Source organism: Mesoplodon mirus (genome assembly GCF_964341445.2).
Source record: "Mesoplodon mirus genome assembly, chromosome: 18".
Taxonomy (NCBI): Eukaryota; Metazoa; Chordata; class Mammalia; order Artiodactyla; family Ziphiidae; genus Mesoplodon; species Mesoplodon mirus.
Window position 1 is genome coordinate 14305853 of NC_138994.1, and position 22124 is coordinate 14327976.

A 22124-nucleotide genomic window follows, 5' to 3' on the forward strand; every position below is an offset into this window, starting at 1 on the left:
CTTTTTTATTTGCGAGTCCCCCACCTTCGAAATTTCCACAGTGTGGTTGTGGAGAATGCAGGAAGGATAAAGAATAGTGTGGTGGGTTTGAGCGTACATTTTTTTTTTTTTTTTTTTTTTTTTTGCGGTATGTGGGCCTCGCGCTGTTGTGGCCTCTCCCGTTGCGGAGCACAGGCTCCGGACGCGCAGGCTCAACGGCCATGGCTCACAGGCCCAGCCGCTCCGCGGCACGTGGGATCCTCCCAGACCGGGGCACGAACCCGCGTCCCCTGCATTGGCAGGCAGACTCCCAACCACTGCGCCACCAGGGAAGCCCGAGCGTACATTTTTTGAATCATGGAAAACGAATACCCCTTTTTATTTCAGGGGCAAGAAGGAGGGGAAAAAGAAAAGCTATGATGAAAATGTTTTAAATCTAATATTATTGTTTCATATGCGTTGTAAGATTTTTGGAAGTAACAAAAATATGAAGCGAATAAAAATTAAAAGTATTCACAATCTCAGCACCTGGAGACAACTCTGGTGGCATATTCTTCTATGCTTTCTTTCCCCCCTCATGCACATGCACATAAATGCCAATATAGACAACTGCTGAGGGCAGAAGCAACGTTTCTGAAACTTTTTTTCCCCTTCATGGAGCGGAGCATCTGTTAATGTTACCACCTAATCTATCGTCTGTAAATTTTCAGAAAAACACTATTCCATCACATAAACCACATGGTTTGGAGAGTTTGAAAAAGAAATGCAGGGAGGTGATAATCAGCTTACCTCCAGGCAGTTGCTAAAGAGAACATACAATTCAGCTTTATCTTCAGCCAGGAACGGTTTCTTTTCTAACTGGGACAAATAAGCCTGAATGTAATCCTTCACGTCATGGAAGCTATGGAAGGAGAAATATTATACCTGGTTAGTTCAGGTCTAGAAACTCATTTTGCCAAAAAGAAAAAAAAAAGGTATGTATGTATGTATCTATCTGCCTGTTATCCATCCCCCCTTCCTGTATAATTATATATACATATACATACATACATGTGTATGTATAGTTTGTAACATGATTTTATGAAGAATATTCTAGCACCAACTTGGAGGAATATAAAATTCCCTATTTTAGATTAGCTGTTCTCAAACTTTTTGGCTCCAGGACTCCTTTACAGACTTAAAAATTATTGAGAACCCCAGAGAGCTTTTGTTTCTGTGGATTACATCTATTGATATTTACAGTATTAGAAATTAAAACAGAAAAAATTTGAAAATATTTATCAATTCATTAAAAATAACCATACTAAACTCATTACATATTAACATAAATAATATTTTTAAAAAGCTTTCCCAAAACAAAAATTCATTAGTAAGAAGAGGGGTACTGTTTTTCATTCCTGCAAATCTCTTTAACACCTGGCTTGACAGAAGTTCACTAGATTCTCAAATCTGCTTCTGCTTCTAATTGGTTGCACTATATTGAGTTATATGAGGAAAATCTGGTCTCACATATTATGTAGCTGGAAAAGGGAGAAATATTTTAGTAGCCTTTTCAGGTAACTGTGAATAATCTCCTTTGACACTACACCAAAACTTGATAAATGATAATTTCTAAAGGTTAGTTGCAATGTGCAATCTGAAACCCTATCAATGCACTTTTCATAGTCAATTACATTAAAATCAAATGGTCTGCCTTGCACTTCAAATGGATTTCTTTTTGATCAATGCAAAATTCTCTGACATCAAGCATCAGTCACTTCAAAAATACCAGTTCACTGAGCTGTGCAGATCTGGCAAATGTTGACACATTTTTATTTTATGATATATTTTTAAAAACCTCACATTCATTATCATCAAAAGGTCTGTAAGTATTAGAAAGCTGATAGGCTCCTGGTGGAGGATACAAGTTTTCCAAATTTTTATTTTAATTTTTTTTAAATGTATTTATTTTTTTGGCCACACTGCATGGCTTGCAGGATCTTAGTTCCCCAACCAGGGATTGAACCCAGGCCCCAGGCAATGAAAGTGTGGAGCCCTAACCACTGAGCTACCAGAGAATTCCCGCCAAAATTTTAATATTTGCTTAAAAGCTTGAATTTTATCATTAGCAACAAAACCATCAGTTCTCTTCCTTGATGTGACAGGCTCACATCACTTGGTTTCAGGAAAACACCTGCCAAATGCCCAAGTCTGAATAAGTGTTGTTTGTCAGTCATTCTTTCAAGTACAAGTGGTATTCCATAAAAAAAGCAGCCAAGTTAGCATGTAACTCAAAAACCGCATGAGTGGTTTTCCTTGAGATAACCCTGTACCTTGGTGTGCAGCCGGAGTGCTTTCTGTGTATTTCTCATTTCAACAGAATATTAAATAGTCATATCATCAAAGGTGGAGATTTAGTAAAATTAAGAATTTTTATAGCTTCGTCAAGGACATTAAGTGAAATTGGCATTTTTAAAAACTATATGTGCTTGCTGGTGATGGAAACAATGGCCAATACCAGGGTTTTCCTCATGCTAAGATGCTAGCACATTCACCCTTCGTTATTTTAGTAACATCAGTGTAAATGTCAACATGTTGAAAAAGCCAGATAATATCTTAGTGTTATTTGTAGTCTCATCAATGTTGTCCCCCACACGGGTCTGCCTAAAGAATGGATGCCTACATTTCCACAAAGTATGTCTAAGTCTGGTCTGAGTGATTTTTTTTTCTTTTTGGCTGCGTTGGGTCTTCATTGCTGTGCACGGGCTTTCTCCAGTTGCGGTGAGTGGGTTTCTCATTGCGGGGGCTTCTCTTGTTGCGGAGCACAGGCTCTAGGCGCGTGGGCTCAGTAGTTGTGGCTCACAGGCTCTAGAGCGCAGGCTCAGTAGTTATGGCACACGGGCTTAGTTGCTCCATGGCATGTGGGATCTTCCCGGACCAGGGCTCGAACCCATGCCCCCTGCACTGGCAGGCGGATTCTTAACCACTGCGCCACCAGGGAAGCCCCTTACTGATTCTTAATACACGAAAATACTTGAATCACAAAAGTAACGACACAAACAAGTATTTCTCAACCCAGGGAATGACAATGCAGATTTTTAAATTGTGTTTTATGTCTCAAGATTTTTATTTCAAAATCAGTTCTGTAAATTTTACTCTCTAAATATTTCAAAACAAAGTGTTTACCTTTAAGCATTGTTTGTTCTCATGTTAATGTGTCTACACTATATGTCAAGAGGTATGCATGTTGATGATACTGTTCCCTTTCTCTAAGCAAAGAGATTCAAATGAATACAGATTTCACACATTTACCAAAATTAATAAAAATCACAGAATATCAAAAGAGGCTCTTCTCACATCTCAAGTCAACGCTTTCCATGGATGCCTTAAAAGCCATTTTCAGGTATAGTAAGATACTAGTTCTGTAAGAAAATGTATTTTAAGAGTATTTTATTTGAAAATCCTCCAGGAATCCTGTTTGAAAAAACTATTTCACAAATAATGGGGGGAAAAAATAGAAGCAAAATAACATGTCCGTGGACAGGGCTGCAGCAGATCCATGCTTAAATGTAAATCTAATCTCCATCCCGAGTCACCTTTCAGACATTTAAGTTAGAAACAGTTGTTTCTATTGGAACTTTTCTTACAGCATCTTGATTTTCCCATCACCTCAAGGTGTATTCTATCAAGTCAGAACACAGGCTGAGGATACCAAGTATCTTCCAAAAGAGCCTCTGAATACAGATCAGCTTTCTTTCTTTCTCTCTCGCTCTTTCTTTCTTTCATTTTTGGCTGCGTTGGGTCTTTGTTACTGTGCACGGGCTTTCTCTAGTTGTGGTGAGCAGGGGCTACTCTTTGTTGCAGTGCCCAGGCTTCTCATTGCAGTGGCTTCTTTTGTTGCGGAGCACGGGCTCTAGGCACACGGGCTTCAGTAGCTGTGGCACGCAGGCTCAGTGGTTGTGGCTCGCGGGCTCTAGAGAGCAGGCTCAAGTAGTTGTGGTGCACGGGCTTAGCTGCTCTGCAGCATGTGGGATCTTCCCGGACCAGGGCTTGAACCCGTGTCCCCTGCATTGGCAGGTGGACTCTTAACCACTGCTCCACCAGGGAAGCCCCCTACAGATCAGCTTTCTAAGAAAGTTCTAAAATAGCATAATTTGACAAGACCATTGAGCTGAAGCACCACATGGGCTTCTCTGTCCATTTATAGAATCAGAGAAACTTAAGAGCTGAAGCAAAACTCAGACAACATCAAGGGCAAGGAGGGTTAGGGGAGATTCTAACTTATCCAAAAAAACCACAAAACTTTGTAGCTGTGGAACTGAGATGAGAACCGCAGATTCCTGACTCCCGACTTCCTGCATGTGTCACGACACCTTGCACCCTTCCCCCAAATCTGTCTTCTTCTTCCTAACCATGTGCTTGTAGGCACACTGAACTCATAGCCAGTATGTGAATATGTCAAGGACACAACCCATACAGATAAAGGAACAAGGGGGTCTCTTGCTGAAAAAGCTTCCCCAAATCATGAACTAGCTACAGGTTCTGCAAAGAATGCTTGGCAGCAAAGATAAAGCCACGAGGAGAATAAAAAGAAGTCAAGGCATGCTAGAGGCAACTCCACGTTTGTGGTGCTCACCTGTACTTCAAAAGCAGTTTCAGTACCACTGAGCGGATGACAGGGGTCTTATCCACAACATCAGCAAAAGGAGAAAGAGATTTTGTGTGTTCACGGCGTCCTTAAACCAGAAGGAGAAAGGTAGATAGATCATCGTTCACATCAGACGTAAAGAGTGAGATGAAGAACTGAATTTTTAAGTCTATAGGAAGAAAGCCACTCACTTTGGGAAGACTCTCGAAAGAGCTCCTTCTCTACAAAGAGTAAAGACAGCAGAATATCGACCACATCCTTCTGAGGTGGAGAATTGTCTTTGAAGCACATGGTGGAAACTAGGTCCACAAAGAAACTATTGCACATCTGCCGGAAGCGCGCATGTTTCTCGATGACCTCCCTTAGGAATCGTTGAAAACCACGGTCAAAAGGCTTGTAGAATGTGTTCCAGAATCCCTCCCTATAGAGTGCTTTGGGATTTGGACAGCATTTTTTTTTTTTTAATTAAAAGATGCAAGTATCTCCTTACATTGATTGGAACCAATCTCCAAAACTGCAGACAGTACATACACTTGGCTCTTTTGAGAAACACTTTGATCATTTGGACCATCTAGCAATAGTCTTCATATCCCAAGAGTTTCTCAAAGATCCCAGCCACTGGGCTTGTCTTGTGCTCCGCTTTCAGGAGGCATCAGAATGGAGGAAAACGGGAAGGAAAACCAACCACTTAGGCTAATTTTAACTACTGCCCTGAAAGGCACTTAGCCAGATAAGAGCTAGCTTTATCCTCAGGACATAGAACATGGATGGAATTTACATATCAAGAGGATAAACCAGTTGCATCTAAATTCTTTGGGTCACTTGTGATGGCTTTATTTAGTTTACGACTTTCTGGTTTATTTCCTCTAATTTTTCTATCTCCCTAATCTGTATACATGTATGTCTTGAGGAGAGGATAATTTTCAGATACTAGGTGTTTATAAAGGTACATAAGTAGTTAGTTGTCTTTCTTAGAACACTTCTCTGTCAGGCTTTCTAAGATTAATATATTTCTGAATACTGTATTTGCAAAAAAGGAAGAAAAAAGAGGAAGCTTTCTCAAGAGAAAGGGTGTTTTACCGGTGCTCCTGGGAAACAGAAGGAGAGAAGCTGTCTGGCAAGTCAGTTAAACAATAGGGGCATCCCATCTGCCCTTGGGTGAGGTGAACTTTGACGCAGCGCTCGCAGAATACATGGTCACAGGGCAGGCAGACAGGATCCTGTGCATCTCCCAGGCAGATGGGGCACGGCTTCACCCCAAACCTAGAAGCCAAGAAGGGTGACCAATTCTGAAGCAGAGAAGCTGGCCGTGAGAAGCAAAAAATACAAAATGTTCTGAATTCTCTCCCTTGCAGATCCCAAACCCAAGATCTCACCTGGTGAGGCTCCTGCTGACCTGGTTCTTACATTTACAAAGAGTGGTCATCACTGCGACGAAAGGCCTGTGAGTCTTGATGTCAGAGTCCTCTTGCAGGCACTGAAGGAGAAAGGCAGCGGGAGGAGGAGGGAAGCTAATTAGCAGTGAGGAAGGGCAGGAGTCAGCCAGGCAACAAAGGCAACAAAACACAACATCCCCTCTGCTGCTGGCGAAGCTGGGCAGTTAGGGCTCTGGTGTCTGCCGTGCAAGGCTTTTTAAAATTTATTTAGCAGTTTCTTTAACTTTGAATGCCCTTTGTGACTATGCTGCTTTGGGGAGAAGGTCGATATTCTCGGCTTCTGATTTTTCCCCTCTTCCTTTTATTCTTTTAAGGTCTATCCCCCTCCTCCCATTATGAGCTATTTCAAGCTATAAAGGATAATATAATGACCATCTGCGTATCGACCAAACTTTAAGTAATCATAGCATTTTTTTTTTAAAGGGCTTCAAAGGCTTTTATTTATTTATTTATTTATTTATTTATTTATTTATTTATGGCTGTGTTGGGTCTTCATTTCTGTGCGAGGGCTTTCTCTAGTTGTGGCAAGCGGGGGCCACTCTTCATCGCGGTGCGCGGGGCTCTCACTATCGCGGCCTCTCTTGTTGCGGAGCACAGGCTCCAGACGCGCAGGCTCAGTAGTTGTGGCTCACGGGCCTAGTTGCTCCGCGGCATGTGGGATCTTCCCAGACCAGGGCTCGAACCCGTGTCCCCTGCATTAGCAGGCAGATTCTCAACCACTGCACCACCAGGGAAGCCCAATCATAGCATTTTTTTTGAATATATGCTTTATCAGTTTCTAAAGAAACAAAACGTTACAGGTGCAGCTTCAACTCCAAGTGTATCCTTTTCTGATCATATTTCCATCCCCCACCCTCCACCCAGCCCCAGAGAATCACATTCCTAAATTCCCACTTCCACTAGATTTGGGTGCATGCATAAAAATCTTGTTGCTTTGAATGTTGTAAACTTTCTATCAGGGACATCACACTGTACCTAAGCTTCTGCAACTTGCTTTTTTTGTTGATACAAGTAGGTTCAGATCATTCATGTTAACTGCTGTATGGTACTTGTTGATACTGGTCACCTGTTTTCCCATTAATGGACATTTAGAATGTTCCCAATTTCCTGCAATTACAAACATTTCTGCACCCAACATTCTTCCATGTGTCTGAGTACAAATGGGAAAATTCTCTAGGATATATATTTAGAAGTGGAAACACTGTTTTTTAGGAAATGCACATCTTTAATGATATAAGATAGTGAGTTTAATGGGTGTGATTTGGGAATTTTCTGGTTAGGTATAATGTTTGCTATAGATGTTTTTCTATTAGGTATACCCCTTGGGCATTATCCGCTGAAGGAGAGTTCCTTTCTATTCCTAATTTGGCAAGAGTATCTTTGTACCAAATTATAAATTTTATCAAATGCTTTTTCTGCACCTTTGGAAATAATCTTTTGGAGTTTTTCTTTTAATTTGTTACATAACTGATGACACTTATCGATTTTATGATTTTGAGCTATCCTTGAATTCCCAGGATTAATCTTACTTGGCAATGATATTAGTTTTTAATACCCTGCTAAATTTGATCCGTTAATCAAAAGATTGAAAAAAGGCCAAAGGACTTGAATAGACATTTTCCAAAGAAGATATACAAATAGGCAATAAGCACATGAAAAAATGCTCAACATCACTAGTCATTAGGGAAATACAAATCAAAAACCACAATGAGATATCACTTCATACCCATTAGGAGGGCTATTATTTACAAAAATGGAAAATGACAAGTGTTAGCAGGGATGTGGAGAAATTGGAGCCCTGGGGCATTGCTGGTGGGGAAGTAAAATGGTGTGGCAACTGTGGAAAACAGTATGGTGATTCCTCAAAATGTCAAACATAGAATTACCATATGATTCAGCAATTCCACTCTTAAGTACACACCCCCAAAAATTAAAAGTAGTGACTCAAACAGATACTTGTACACCCAGGTTCAGAGCAGCATTATTTACAATCATCAAAAGGTGGAAACAACCCAAATGTCCATTAACAGATGGATGGATAAACAGAATGTGCTCTATCCATACAGTGGAATCTTATTTAGCTTTAAAAAGGAAGGAAATTCTGACACCTGCTACAATGTGGATAAACCTTGAGAACACGATGCTTAGTGAAATAAGCCAGTCACAAAAGGACATTTCAAAGGCTGCACAGCAAAGCTGATGGCAGTGCTTGTGTGAGGTTCCCAGTGGGCAGACACTGTCTTCCCTGAGTTGCCACTGATGCTGAAAGGACAGTCACTTTTTCTACAAGGTACTATCCTGTGTGTCACCAACTTTATAAAGGGTGTAGAGGGGCAGAGACATGGGCTTCCTGCCCCCTTGGTCCCACCGACAACACTGTGTTTGGAAGTCCACAGGCCCAGTGGCATTCTCCTACACCCCCATCTTCCTGACCGTGGCAGTGGGAAGCAGCTCTCTCCGTGGCTGCTGGTTTGGTCTGGGGCCACTGGAGGCCTGGCTGGAGCCCACCCTTCAGTCCTCCCAAAGGCTTCCCAAGTGTACTTACTGCATGAATAGTTCCTTTTCCTGCAAGGAACCCTAAATGACACACCCTGACTTAACATTCAGGAGAGGGTAAATATTAAAATATTAAATACCAAAATTTTAGTGACCTATGTGATGAAATCACTTTCCTTCTCAGAGCAGAAAGGGGATATACCACCAAGATGATAAAAGTCAGGTCACATCTCAATTGTTCTTTGTCTTACAAAGAGGCAGACCAGTGCCTGACTGGCCAAGCCTTCGCGCTCACCTTGTTCAGCAAGAAGACATACTCTGTCACCAGCTTGCACAGCTCGGGAATATAGTTCTCGGTCCCCAGGAGCACATGCTCCACAAAGAGCGCAATGGAGAAAATGCGATTCCAGTGGGTTCTGTCGAGAGAGGGGGTCCCTCACTCAGCTCTGACAAAAGCGCCTGAGACAAATGAAGAGGGGCAGGGAGGCAGTTCCAAGGCACAGGAGTTGAAAGATAAGAAAAGGACCGGGCATGAAGGTGGGTGAAAGAACTAGGTAGAAGCCCTTTGTGATGTGCTCCCTGACCTCCACACACTTTGTCTCTTTCCGCCCCTCCCCTCAGACTCTCAGCTGGGACATCTCAAGTTCTGCGCCTCTGCCTGTGTCCAGTGAGTCCCACCTCGCCCTTAAAGGCCAGCACAGGACTTGTCCCCTGGGAAGTCTACCCTGTGTGTTCCCTCTCTGCTGCCCTGCTGGGGTCCTTTGCAGCTGCTGCTTCTCCCTCAGGATCATCATAATCTGCTCACCTTTTCATCAGCCCCGTCACTCCACGCACTCCCTGAAAGTACAGCTCTCTCTAAGATCAAAACGATGCCTGGCGTTTAGTAAGGGTTCAAGAGACGTTAAAGAATGAATGAGGACAGGCCCACTTCCTGTGGCAGGAGCATCTGCTCTCTCCCTGACGTGCCCGGGACTCTTGGGTCTCACCTGACGTCCCTGATGACGGCTCTGGTCACCATCCCGCTGCCCTGCAGGTACCCATCTGAGCAGAGGAGCTCCAGCGGCATGCAAAGATTCTTCACCGTCTGTAACCAAGCTTGGGGACTGGGCTTCAGGAGGTTTTCTGTCAGCATTTCAGCACAGGCCACTGCTGCGAACACATCCAGACTCTGGGGGGCAGAGAACACGCCCGTGACTGAGCAGCCTGTCCCCCGACCCCCACTGGGCTGCTCTAACCATTAAGTCGGAGGCCCTGGCTGTTAGCCCAGTGTGTTCTTGTGTTCCAGGCTTGTAGCTTCACCTTTCATTGTCTTGGGATCTAGGAAGCATGAGTTACATGCGTTCTAACTGAGGAGTCACACTGACATGTGTGCCCCATGAAGATGTTTCCCATTTGGAACGTGGTCCATAAGCTTTCCCTTCCCAGGGCGGTGGTGGGAGCAACCGCCCACTCGCTTGAGGAGGCCAAGCCTGGCTGCAGGCACGTGATGTCCCTAAGAGGGGCCATACCATCTCATGTCCGGCCCAGCTGTGGTTCCAGGTGCCTTTTGTAAGGCTCTGTAGAACTGGGGGGTAGATGGTCAAGATCCTGGAGAAGTTCTGTAGCCGGCTCCTGAAATGCTGGTAGGCAAGGTGCACGGACGGTAAGGAGATCTCTTCCGCTGGCCTTCCTGCCTTCAGCTGATTGATGCAGGACCCCAGAGCCATCTGCAGAACCTGGGATGAGAAACAAGCTTTTACTATATACTTCTAAATTATTTTTTTAAAAAGATACACTTTCCTTGTGGGAAACCAGAACTATTCAAAAATGACAAAAAGAAAATTAAAAACCATGCACACTATTAGTATCCCTCGTTTACTTTTTGGTGTCGTCCCTTCTAGACGTTTTTGGATCCATACCTCTTCTCCCTGTGGTTCCTAAATTAGGGTCATAGAGTATTCCTGATTTTTTTCCACTTTACATTACAAGCATTTCTCTATCACGAGCATGCTCGAAGACATTGTTTTTAATGGCTGCGCAATAACCAGTCAAATGGCTGTACAAATATTTGTCCAACCCTTATTTTAAGACAATTACATTGTTTCTAATTTTCTGTTTTTAGAAATAAAACTGCAAAGAACATTCCCGTGAATAAAATATTTGTCCATGTCTCCGACAACGTTCTCAGGACAGAATCACCAGTTCAGATTTTGTGAAGTTCTTCATTCATCCCGACAGATGGTTTTCCAGAAGCACCACGCCGTTCACACCGCCACTGGCAATGGAGGAACTCCTGGCTGTTTTAAAAACCAGTTTTGCCACAAGAACAAGTAAAGATCGTATCTAAAAGTTGTTCATGCCTTGTTGATTTACTAGTGAGGCTGAGCACTTTTTCCAGTGTTTTCTGGACATCTGTATAATTATTCTGTTAATAGTTAATTGATAACTTTCACTCATTTTTAAAAATTAGGAGATTTTCTTATTGTATCCTAAGAATACTTTATTAACCCTTAATCATGTTGGTTGTAAGTATGTTTTCCTCAAATCTGTTAGTTTCCTTTTTTAGGTACTGAAGTTTGACATCTTCAATATTTCCATTGAAATTTTAGTTATTATTATTATTATTACCTTGCTGTGATCAGTTAAATATTTACCTAAGTTTCTTCAAGAAAAATTAAACATTTAAAAAGAAGGTGTCACAGGAAATCAGAGGTCTTCTTCCTGTTCATAAAAGCTCCATGTTTTAGGGGCGCTGGTCAGTGGGCTAAGCATCCAGCCCCAAGGGTTCTGAGGGTGTGAGTGGCATTTTCTCATACCACCACTGTCCTCTTGGACCACATTCTGTTCCACGAACACTACAGCTCCAGTAGTTGAGGAAAAGTTCCCATGTTGGCATCTTGTCCCTGTTATACAAGCCTCACCCTGCCCCCTAGTCAGTACTTACGTTTAACTGTTCCCAAGTGGACACTCTCATGGTCAAGAGAAGGAAGTCCTTCAGGTAGCACTGGAGAAGTTCTTGCCGCTGGTCTACAGTGAGCTGAGCAAGAAACCTGCCCAGTGAGGTCTGCTGAAAGAGCTCCACTAACTTCTCTGCCAGTCCTGCCGGGGGTGGGTGAGGGGGGAGATGGAGAACGGCTTGGGGTGAGGATGTTGGCCATGACTCCCTTTACCCGCTGAATGCAGGGACATGGACATGGTTCTAATAAGGCTGCCTTTTTAATCATCATTTTTTAACATCATTTCTGGACACTTTAGATATCTTCCCAGTGGAATAACAGAAACAAAGTCAGAAGGAATGTTCCATTCCGGTCATAAAAGCCTAGCCAGCCCCAAAGAGAACACAATCTGGGGTAGACCAAGTTTATTCCTACCAAGTCATAATGCGCTTTGGGAACCCCAGACCCAAGCAAACCAGGGATGAGTGGGTTGCCCTCCAGGGGCTGGGGTCATATGCTGCTCAAACCAAAAAGATCTGCCTTCTAGTGGATGGGGTGCTGGCCCCCGAGTCATATGCTATTATAGAAAAGTAGGGTCAGTTAGGATATGGTATGAGAAAGAGAAATACTCTCTCTTCAGGAGAGAGACTGCTTCAGGTTTGTTCAGGAAGAGTGGCAGAATGATTACCTAGAAAAATAAGTTCATCTTCAAGTATTTTGACCAGTATTTTTTTTTTTTTTTTTTTTTTTTTGCGGTATGCGGGCCTCTCACTGTTGTGGCCTCTCCCGCTGCGGAGCACAGGCTCCGGATGCACAGGCTCAGCGGCCATGGCTCACAGGCCTAGCCGCTCCGCGGCATGTGGGATCTTCCCGGACCGGGGCACGAACCCGTATCCCCTGCATCGGCAGGTGGACTCTCAACCACTGTGCCACCAGGGAAGCCCTGACCAGTATTTTTTTAAGAAATCTTTCCTTTTTTAAAAAAATTGAAATATAGTTGATATATCATGTGATGTTAGTTTCAGTGATTTGACATCTGCCTACCTTATGAAATGATTACCACAAGTCTAGTAACCATCTTTGTCCTGTATTTTTAAAAAGCAGTACTATACATAAACTTTGAAAAGATTACTTCATGTATGAAAGATGACTTTCCCAAAAGTGCTGTGTGACCACTGGTTTTCCTGGAATGTCTGTGGCCAGACTACTTGGCACGTGACAACAGAGCAAGGTGCCCTGTGACTCAGGCTCAGTTTGGGCAAAGGTATTACTCTACTCTGGTCACTGGCAGTTGCTGAGAAGGGCCCAGCTGGGGACATCTTGAGTCCTTGTGCCTTAGTTGCCCAGGGAACTCAGAATGGGGGTGACCACTTATGACAGGGTAGCAGGGTCTCCTCCTGCCAGAACACGTCCCCTCCCACCATCGCTGGGCTCACCTTCATCTCTCGTGATGTACTGAGTGTGGACCCACAGCTCCTCCAGATAGTCCTTGATTCTCCAGCTAAACGGGACACTGTTGGAAGTGTCCTCCGAGAAGTTCATGTAGTTCTGCACCATGATGTAGGACATCTCCCCTTTAGACCTGCAATCGGCCAAACAAGGACCAAGAATGTGGTTAGTGAGACGCTGCTCAAGACACAAGACAAGATCCACTCCTGATGCCAATTCCTCTCCATCCTTAAGAACTGGGAGGCTTAGTGGGCTACAAAGACAGTCCCCTGGTCTATTGAACAGCTCAGCTTTATGTTATAAAGGAACTCAAGGATGATCTTATGTCACCTCTTGGTTTAACAGACAAAACAAAAACAAACCACGGCTGGAAGGGGTCAAGTAGGTTGCTTGGAAGTCTTGGGCAGAACCAGTCTGGTGGCACCTGAACCCACCCTTACCCTATACCTAGGCAAAGAGAATCGAAGCCCCCTGAAATCCAAACAGGAAGGTTCTGGCAGGCCAGCTGAGCTTGAGTTACACAAGATCGGGTCTAGGGATAGGCTTTGTGGTTCCCGCCATTGGCAGGAGGAGCAGGAAAATCAACACAAACGCTCTCCTACGTGCAGCTTTGCCAGTGTAGACGAGGTGGAAGCTGGCCATTTTAACTGCAAAGGGTGCTCTGAGAACAGGGAAATGAGGAAAGCTGAGAATGAAACAAGTATTTCTCAGAACTCGCATCAACTCTTTTGTTACTGTAATGCCATGACCCTTCAGGCTACAAAAAGAGCCAACTTAAATGTGATTCTAAAACCCATAACTATATTTCATCAAACACCTGGGAGAGCCTATTAAGTTTGTTGCTATGTTATGGGTTTTCTTCCCTTCCCACGAAAAGAAAGTCTTCTATTCACCTTGTATCATTTGCCACAAGAGGAATGTTCAGAAGCTTAACGTCACTGAAAATAAACATCCAAAGATCTCTTGCCCAGGACGGAGAATGTGGGTTGGCCAGCAGCTCAAGGTTGCCATCTCTGTCCATGAAAGATATCATGCTCGCCAGGAGGGGAGTCACAGCACCCTGGACCCGCTTCCAGATGGTCTGCCTATGTGTGGGAGAGAAGCAGGCCTGCTCAGGTTTGAGGGACCACAGATCACACTGGGATGCCTGCATCCTTTTCACATTTTGTGAAAAGGCAGTAACAAAACATCTGCTCTTGGCAGTAACAAAACATCTGCTCTACTACTCCTACACTGTAGCTGTGTTTTTCATGTTTTTTTACATCATTTTTAAGTACTAGAAGAGAGACTTATAAATCGAAATAGGATTAGAGGCAGAACTGGAAAGGTCCTTAATTCTACCTATAATAAACTGGAATTAGTTCGTTGAAAAGGCCAAGTAGTATTTGTTTTATTTTGTTATATAGCTGTTTTCCAGAACAAGTCCTCCAGGCTCTATAAATAAAGAAAATAATGACCAAATACATTTGAAAAAAATGTTATTTTAAGAAAAAAAAAATCAGTTGGGAATAGAATATAATAAAGAGACCAAAGTAAATTCATTCCAGGTATGTTAAACAAGAAAGCATATCTTTATCTAGAACTTAGTTTTCATTGTTGATGGTTTTGTACATTAGATCTGAATATTTATATATACGTATATACACATATATATATAAACTTGACTGCTTATGTTAACTCATACACTTACAATTATATTTAGTAATAAAATATATTTTATTTTATAAAAATAAAATATATTTTATTTAATAAAAATAAACTTAAGTCATTTAAAAATTCTTATGGTAAGGCCAAAGAAATCTACTACTAGGTAATGAATATTGGGGAGAAAAATGCATGTTCCATTTTGAAAAGAAAAAGAAATACTTTTTAAAAATATTGAACCAGAAATGTGCAGAAAACTGTGAGAGTGAAAGGTAAAAGCTGGCTGCAGGGAGAAATGGGGGAGGCTGTACCTGGTCACGTGTGCAGACTTTGGGTGCTGGAAAACCCCTAGTACAGTCATCCCTCCATACCCATAAGGGGTTGGTTCCAGGATCCTAACAGATACAAAATCTGAGGATGCTCAAGTCCCTTATATAAAATGGTGTAGCATTTGCATATAACCGACGTACATCCTCCTTTACACTTTAAATCATCCTTAGATTACTTATAACACCTAATACAAAGTCAACACTATGTAAACTGTTGTAAATACAAGGTAAATGCTATGTAGATAGTTGCCAGCATGTGGTAAATTCAAGTTTCGCTTTTTGGAACTTTCTGGATTTTTTTTTTTCCTGAATATTTTTGGCCCACAGTTGGTTGAATCTGTGGATTTGGAACCCGAGGATATGGAGGGCTGACTGTGTAAAGACTATCTCAATTTGGATTATTTAATGCCAAGAGGACAAATGACTGAAATCCAAAACACATGGACGGTGCGCAGTTAGCTTCCAAAGCCTTGTGAGAACGGGCCAGCAGGCCCCAGAGCTCCACCTAGACTCAGATGTTGGTTGGATCCCATGGTGGCCCCTGAGTACAAGGAGGCCAGTCCCGATGCAGAGCAAACAGCAGAGCAGTGACAAGTGGGGCCACCCTTGCCACTTTGAACACCCTTTGAACACAGGCAAATGTGGGAAGTTCAGTAAGTGAAGGGGTGGTGTCAAGAGTACTTTGAAAACACAGATTTTAAGAAGCATTTACGTAAAATCAAGCATTTAGTAAAATCCATACAGAGGAGCCAAGGGAAATGAAAATAATTCTAGGTCCAAATCTAATCTTATAAAGTTCCTTCAGAAGGTACAATTAAGAAAGAAATGAAGGCTAACTACAGAAAAACATAGAAGCAGAAAAACCCTACAGTCACAAACCCAGCATCAATAAGCTCACATGGTCCATTCAACCCACGTGTCCCTCGTGCCAATGGCATGAAGGCGACACACCCCTGCTGAATCCAAGCCTCCGGATGAGTTAACCTTTCTCTCACAGATGAAGAAACTGAGGGCCAGGGTGGTGAAGTCACAGGTCTAAGATGACCCTGACGACAGGGGTGGGTGGAATCTTCCATTTGGGATCCAGAGCAAGTGCCCCCTGCCTCAGCCACAAAGGTTGTCATGGGCTAGTCTTGAAAACAATGTCAAGTTTTGCAGAAAAAGAACCAGGGACAACAAATGAATACTCCGGGTCTTATTTTTGTAGTTATCAAATAACTTCACGCAGGAGGCCTGGGAAAACAACTTCGCTTCCCTCCCTTAATTTACTAACCTGAAAAGGCGCCCATTTTTATGGTAATGGACATGCTGGTACAAGTTTACATCCAACAAGAAAAGGTGTTCTGGGTTGTTTTGTTTTGTTTTGTGTTATGAAAAAATTTAAACTCACACAAAAGTAGAGAAAAGAGTCTGGCAAACCCCATGTAACTGCCACCCAGACCATCTTGTGCTCTGGGGAAAAAATATTGACAGCTCTGAATTTCTCAGAGGTTTGGAGAGAAGCTTCTCCTCGGCTGGGAGAGCCATGCATCCACCCCCCAGCCAGCCCTGGTTTCCCTTCACAGCAGTACCTGAACGTGCCGGCTTCCTGCAGAGCGTCCTGATTGGAGGCTTCCCTCACCACCCAGTCCTTCACATTGTAGAGGTAGTTCTCTTCTTGCTTCTTTAAAAGGACACAGAGGCGCATCTTGGCGACCCGTAAGAAAGCGGCTATGGAAAAGTAGAGCAGATAGGCACTCAGCACATCCCCGGGCACCGAGTGGTAGGCTCTGCATCCCTGACCCACCCCAGCAGGAGGGTAAGCCCGTTTCCTTTGGGCAGGCCAAGTCTACAGAAATCCCAGAGGTGCACTTAGATTCCCAGGGGGCCAGCTGCTTCTGGGAGTCACAGAAAGCTGCAGTGGGGGGATGATTCATGGTCCAAAGAAGAAGCCCAGGCTGGGGTGCAGGCAAGAGGGGCCCCACACCTCTGTACTCGCCATCTTCGTCTAGGAGGCTGAGGAGAATGGACACCCTCCGCATGCTGCGCTGACAACCCTCGTTCTGGTCTCTGAGCATGCCCACGGCGCCCTGGATACAGCTTCTCAGCAGCCTGGTGGTGTCCAGGATCTGCGTCTGTTGACAGAGACAATCAAACCTTCCATTTCTGTCACTTACAAGTCAGGAGAAGCCAGGCGACACATGGGAGACAAGGTCTAAGCACCTGCGTGCAGGGGGCACAGTGTTCCTCCTGCCCAAGCTCCCGCCACGTGCTTTTGCCAAGTTCCCCTTAGAACCACTGTGAGGGAATTCCCTGGCAGTCTGGTGGTTAAGGCTCCGGCACTTTCACTGCTGTGGGCCTGGGTTCAATACCTAGTCAGGGAACTAAGATCCTACAACCCACGTGGTGCAGCCAAAAAAAAAAAAAAAACAAAAAACAAAAGGAAACCGCTGCAAGATGATCCCGTGTGCCTGGGGACCCTGTCACTGGTCAAGGATCAGAGCAAAACTGACCAGGGGACACCAGGAAAAGCCAAGGTCAGATCTGGTACTGGTAATTCACCTGCACTTGCAGTGGCAGGGGGAGGAGTGTTGGGCTAAGCCCTGGACAGCTGAGTCCACTCCTCAGATCCCTGGGGACAAGTCTAAAGAAGGGCAGCCCAACAGCACAGAGGCTCAGAGGACTAGAAAGAGCAAGAACTCACATCACTTCCTGGTCCAGAGGTCGGGCTGTCCATTGCCTCAGAACTTTCTGTCTCCATTTCCACCTCTGCCACTTCCCCTGATGTAGCCGCCTCAGTTTCCATCACCTCCTCACCATCGTCTTGGGCCCCGTGTTCCACCTCCACTGCAAAGAAGCAAAACAATGGAGTTACTGTTCAGAGGTGGAAGGGGAGCGCTGGCAACAGCCTCTACGTGGCGTGCTGGGGCTCTAACCACTGGGGTTTCCCAGGCACCAGCTCAGGGGAGGGTCCCCAAAGGAGAGGCCATCAGTCATGCAGATCAGCCTCTGTTCGCCCACTGGATGTGGTCCACCAGTGCAACCCGAACCTCCGTCCTGGGCTCGGATGGCTGATCCGGGAGTCAGGGCAGACAGAATCTGACATGTTCCACAGGCACCTGCAAAAACCTACCTTTCCTGTGGAAATACTGTCTTCTCCTGGCCTTGGAAAGCAGTAGAGAGTGCCCTCAATTCATCATCACTCAGTTCAGCAAACATGTCCCAAGCTCTTGCTGAGGGGCAGGTGTTGGACCCAAGGGAATGGTAGCCTAAGGTCCCATCCTCGCAGCGCCGCACACACCTCCCGGCAGCCACTCCCACCATCCTGTCTCCCCAAGGACCTTTCCTCCACACTCACACTCAGGCTGATCTTCTGGTTTAAACAGCTGGCTGATGGCCACATCCTGCAATTTAGTCACGTCCGAAACCATGACTGTGGATCTCCGGAGGTCGTCGATGTGTACAGACTGCCACAGCCCTGGGAAAACAAGCCCCAGAAGCTTCCCTGTCTCCTCTGGTTTCTTCATGTCAGTCATAAGCAGGGATACACTACCAACCCGATGTTTCAACACACTGCGGAATGAACGACTTGTATCCTGAAGTCTAATTCCTTCAACATACACAGGAACCATACAGATATCGTGCTACAGCTGTTAGCAACTTTAGCATAAAAATCCGTTTTAATGAAATGTTGTAAAAAAGTATTTGAAGAAGGCTTGTGATTCTTTTATAAATTTGTTATTAAACTTGCTGTATCATAATTAGTAGAGGGGTGTGAGACAATGGCAAGCTTTGCCCCCCATTAACTATGAAATTATTAAAGTAAACTGTTATTTGCCTATTTCTAGAATACTAATTTTCTCATACAGGGGATTCCTTGGAGATGCTTTGGGATAGGGTCCAGACCATCACGAAAAAACAAATATTACAATAAATCGAAGCACACAATTTTTTTGGTTTCCCAGTGCCTATAAAAGTTATGTTTACATTATACTGTATTTTATTAAGTGTGCAATAGCATTATGTCTCAAAAAACAATGTACATGCCTTAATTAAAAAATACTGTATTGCACACACAAAAACATAAAACAACCAAAAAAATACTGCATTGCTAAAAAATGCTAACCCTCATTGAGCCCTCAGCTAGTCGTAGTAGTAACATCAAAGGTCACTGATCCCACGTCACCATAGAACATATGATAATGAAAATGTTTGAAATATTGCGAGAATTACCAAAATATGACACAGAGACATGAAGTGAGCAAATGCTTTCGGAAAAATGGCACCGATAGACCTGGCACAAACCTTCAATCTGTAAAAAACGCAGTATCCGTGAAGTGTAATAAAGCAAAGTGCAATTAAACGAGGTGTGCCTGTGTAATAAATATTTGGTGGCTCATTCCTCAGGAAAAAAAGAGAGAGAGAGAGATTTAAGATAGCATTTCCCCACCCCAGAAGCAGGCATAAAGTATCCATGCATTCATAACACTGTTAGCTGGAACTATCTCTCTGCATTATCCATATAGTAAAAGGTGAGGAACCAGAGATTAATCAAGTGTTTATCAACAAGTGATGAAAGAAATGCTATATGCTGGAACAGCCAGTCCAAAGATGAGTGTTTTTTGCATTAATCAGCAGTAAGAAATCTAAATTGCATCTGAAAAAAATATTGTTGAGATTAATATTAATGTTCCAATGTCAGACTTTGTACATCATAGGACCAAATTAGAAACAATGTAAACATCATTAAACAAACATATTCACTAATATTTTGGTCCTACCTCCATGGGATCCTACATAGGATGTTCCACTTCCCATCCGGGACAGTTTTGTGATGAAATAGACTAAGACATAGTCCTTATTTCCTTGTATCTTGCTGATTTCATTTATAGCAGAATACCTATTTTAAAAACAAACAAGCAAAGACAAAATAAATCAAAACAAAAACCAAGAAAATAAACAAAATGGACGTTGTAAAATGGATGAAAGGGGCTTCCCTGGTGGCGCAGTGGTTGAGAGTCCGCCTGCCGATGCAAGGGACAGGGGTTCGTGGCCCGGTCCGGGAGGATCCCACATGCTACGGAATGGCTGGGCCCGTGAGCCATGGCCGCTGAGCCTGCGCGTCCGGAGCCTGTGCTCCGCAACGGGAGAGGCCACAACAGTGAAAAGCCCGTGTACCACAAAAAAAAAAATGGCTGAAGGGTGTCCTCGGAGCGGTCAAGTTCCATCTCATATTTTTTTAGCTTTAAATAGATTTCATACCCTCAAGCTTGTTATCCTCTCTTACAAGAGAATGGGAGCAAGACCTCTCTAAGGAGGCTCATCTCTTTCCCCCATCCTTGCATCCCTCTGCTTTGAAATGGCTTTTTTTTTTTATTGGTCAGGAACCCTATCTTACAATCCTTGATGGGCTTGCTCTGATGCTACTAAGGTAAGGCTGGCGGACCTTTCCATTTCAAGAAACAGTGTTCTGTGAACAGACAACCAATGGCCAAAGACAACCAAGATATGAAATATGGTTTCCAATGCTTTAGAAGGTCCAGAAATTACTTTTACTTTAACATCAAGTAATAAGGGAACGTAGTTAATTCTAAAAGTATCAAATTTCCCCTACAAACAATATAAAGCTGCCCAAAAAATACAACTGAAAGCATTTAAATACCATTATGGCCCTTAAACTTGCAATAAATTCATATCATGTAATTTAAAATGAATAATGACCAAATTATGTCTGCTAACATATGTTCCAAGGATACTCTTTTATATCCTGCTAATATTCTGTTATTTACACTTCTTGCATTTGGCTATTTTTGTGTTGCTATGAGCCTTTTCTCTCTTTGTTTCTCTAGTCCACATTTAGAGGAATAAAAAGGGAGAATAATTTTTATTCTTATTTTTATGTTCATTCTGATACTATACAGTTTTCAGGGAAGAAATTCTTTAGGAGCTCCTGAATAAATTTGGAGTTTCCTACGTAGTTTCTGAGAAAAATAACAAAAACATACTTTGCTGAAGCGATGAGCTGAGCACTATGAATTCCATCTTCAAAATCTGTTTGAATAATGAGGATTTTATAACTGGCTTTGTGAGCTAAGCAGTTTCTGAAAGAAAAGGGAAATTATCCAAGTGAGTTTTCTGTCCTAAAAATTGGTGATAATATTCTCCAAAGTGATGGGAAATAGAAGGGGTATATAGAAAAACTATTCAGGTGGGATTTTCCTCTGCAAGTAAGGTGGGTAGACAATCCAGTGGAGAAAGAAAAAAGCCCAAATAAATGCCTCCCAATGAGGCATAAGGTTGCTGGATTCAGAGAGGGCTGTTTTTGCAGAGGATAACAGAGATGAAAAGGACACCTGGAGAAGTTAACAACATCCTTTTCAGAGTCACATGTCAAGGTTCACTAACCAAAACTGGTGAGAACACCAGTGGTTACCATAGCCATACATATGAAATACAAAGTGATGGATCCTGAGGAGGGAGAGGAATGGGAGGGGAAGGCAGGGACCCTCACCGAACTTCCCTGAGGAAGGAGTACTCGGTGTCAAACTGCTGCAGTGACAGGATGGTGAGTTTCAGAGCCCTGTCCTTTACTTCCGATTCTAAAAGTTCACAGTCATGACTGGTTAGCAGTCTGGAGAACGTTGTGATCTGCAAAGGCAGGAAATGCAAATAATTCGCTGGAATGCAAGAAAGGGTTGCACGTCCGCTAGGTTTAGATCCCAGAAACATGAGGATGTTCAGCAAACATCTTCTATGGTCTCCTCAATGTGCAGTTGGTACAAAGATAGAAAAGAATACAAACCCAGTGGAGTTTTCCAAAATGAGGCAGTGCTGAGGTAAACAGAAACTACAGGATCAAACGTATTGGAGAGAAGAGTCACCCTGTCCCTAAGATGCCTTCAAGTCTTCTTCCTAGACTCCAGTGTCTTTTCCTACTTTGGATCCTACTGACAGTTCTGATGATACCTTAGGGCTCAGAACAAATGCCATTTCTCCTTTGCAATCTTACTTCATACTTTCAGATCGAGTTGGCCATTCATGTCCCTTTCTTCCCACAGCTGTTAGCAATTCTCCCCTGCCACTGGAGCATACCGCATAGTGCAACACATACACTCCTTAAGGGCATGCTGATATCCTAGGTCCTGAATTATTATCTCCAGGCTGGCCTTACCACTGAGTTTCCTATTCCTATATCCAACTGCATGATAGTCTACCTAGATGTTACAGGAACATCAAAGCCCATCCCAAATGGAACTCACCACTGCCTCTG

At 43.4% G+C, this 22124-nt stretch overlaps 1 protein-coding gene across 5 annotated transcripts in view; it reads right to left on the reverse strand.

The window, feature by feature from the left end:
* RNF213 (ring finger protein 213) overlaps window positions 1–22124 on the reverse strand; it is a 120344-nt gene that overhangs the window by 22780 nt on the left and 75440 nt on the right. For all 5 annotated transcript variants that reach the window (XM_082603994.1, XM_082603990.1, XM_082603992.1 and 2 more), the window contains 18 exons: window positions 21366–21502; window positions 20860–20955; window positions 19636–19754; window positions 18213–18332; window positions 17559–17701; window positions 16842–16989; window positions 16447–16585; window positions 13796–13987; window positions 12890–13035; window positions 11462–11616; window positions 10047–10253; window positions 9525–9706; window positions 8834–8954; window positions 5983–6083; window positions 5687–5869; window positions 4798–4967; window positions 4595–4694; window positions 769–880 (listed from right to left, as the gene is read on the reverse strand). In XM_082603994.1, coding sequence (XP_082460120.1) covers window positions 769–880; window positions 4595–4694; window positions 4798–4967; window positions 5687–5869; window positions 5983–6083; window positions 8834–8954; window positions 9525–9706; window positions 10047–10253; window positions 11462–11616; window positions 12890–13035; window positions 13796–13987; window positions 16447–16585; window positions 16842–16989; window positions 17559–17701; window positions 18213–18332; window positions 19636–19754; window positions 20860–20955; window positions 21366–21502 — 2571 coding nt within the window. The remainder of the gene's footprint in view (window positions 1–768; window positions 881–4594; window positions 4695–4797; window positions 4968–5686; window positions 5870–5982; window positions 6084–8833; window positions 8955–9524; window positions 9707–10046; window positions 10254–11461; window positions 11617–12889; window positions 13036–13795; window positions 13988–16446; window positions 16586–16841; window positions 16990–17558; window positions 17702–18212; window positions 18333–19635; window positions 19755–20859; window positions 20956–21365; window positions 21503–22124) is intronic.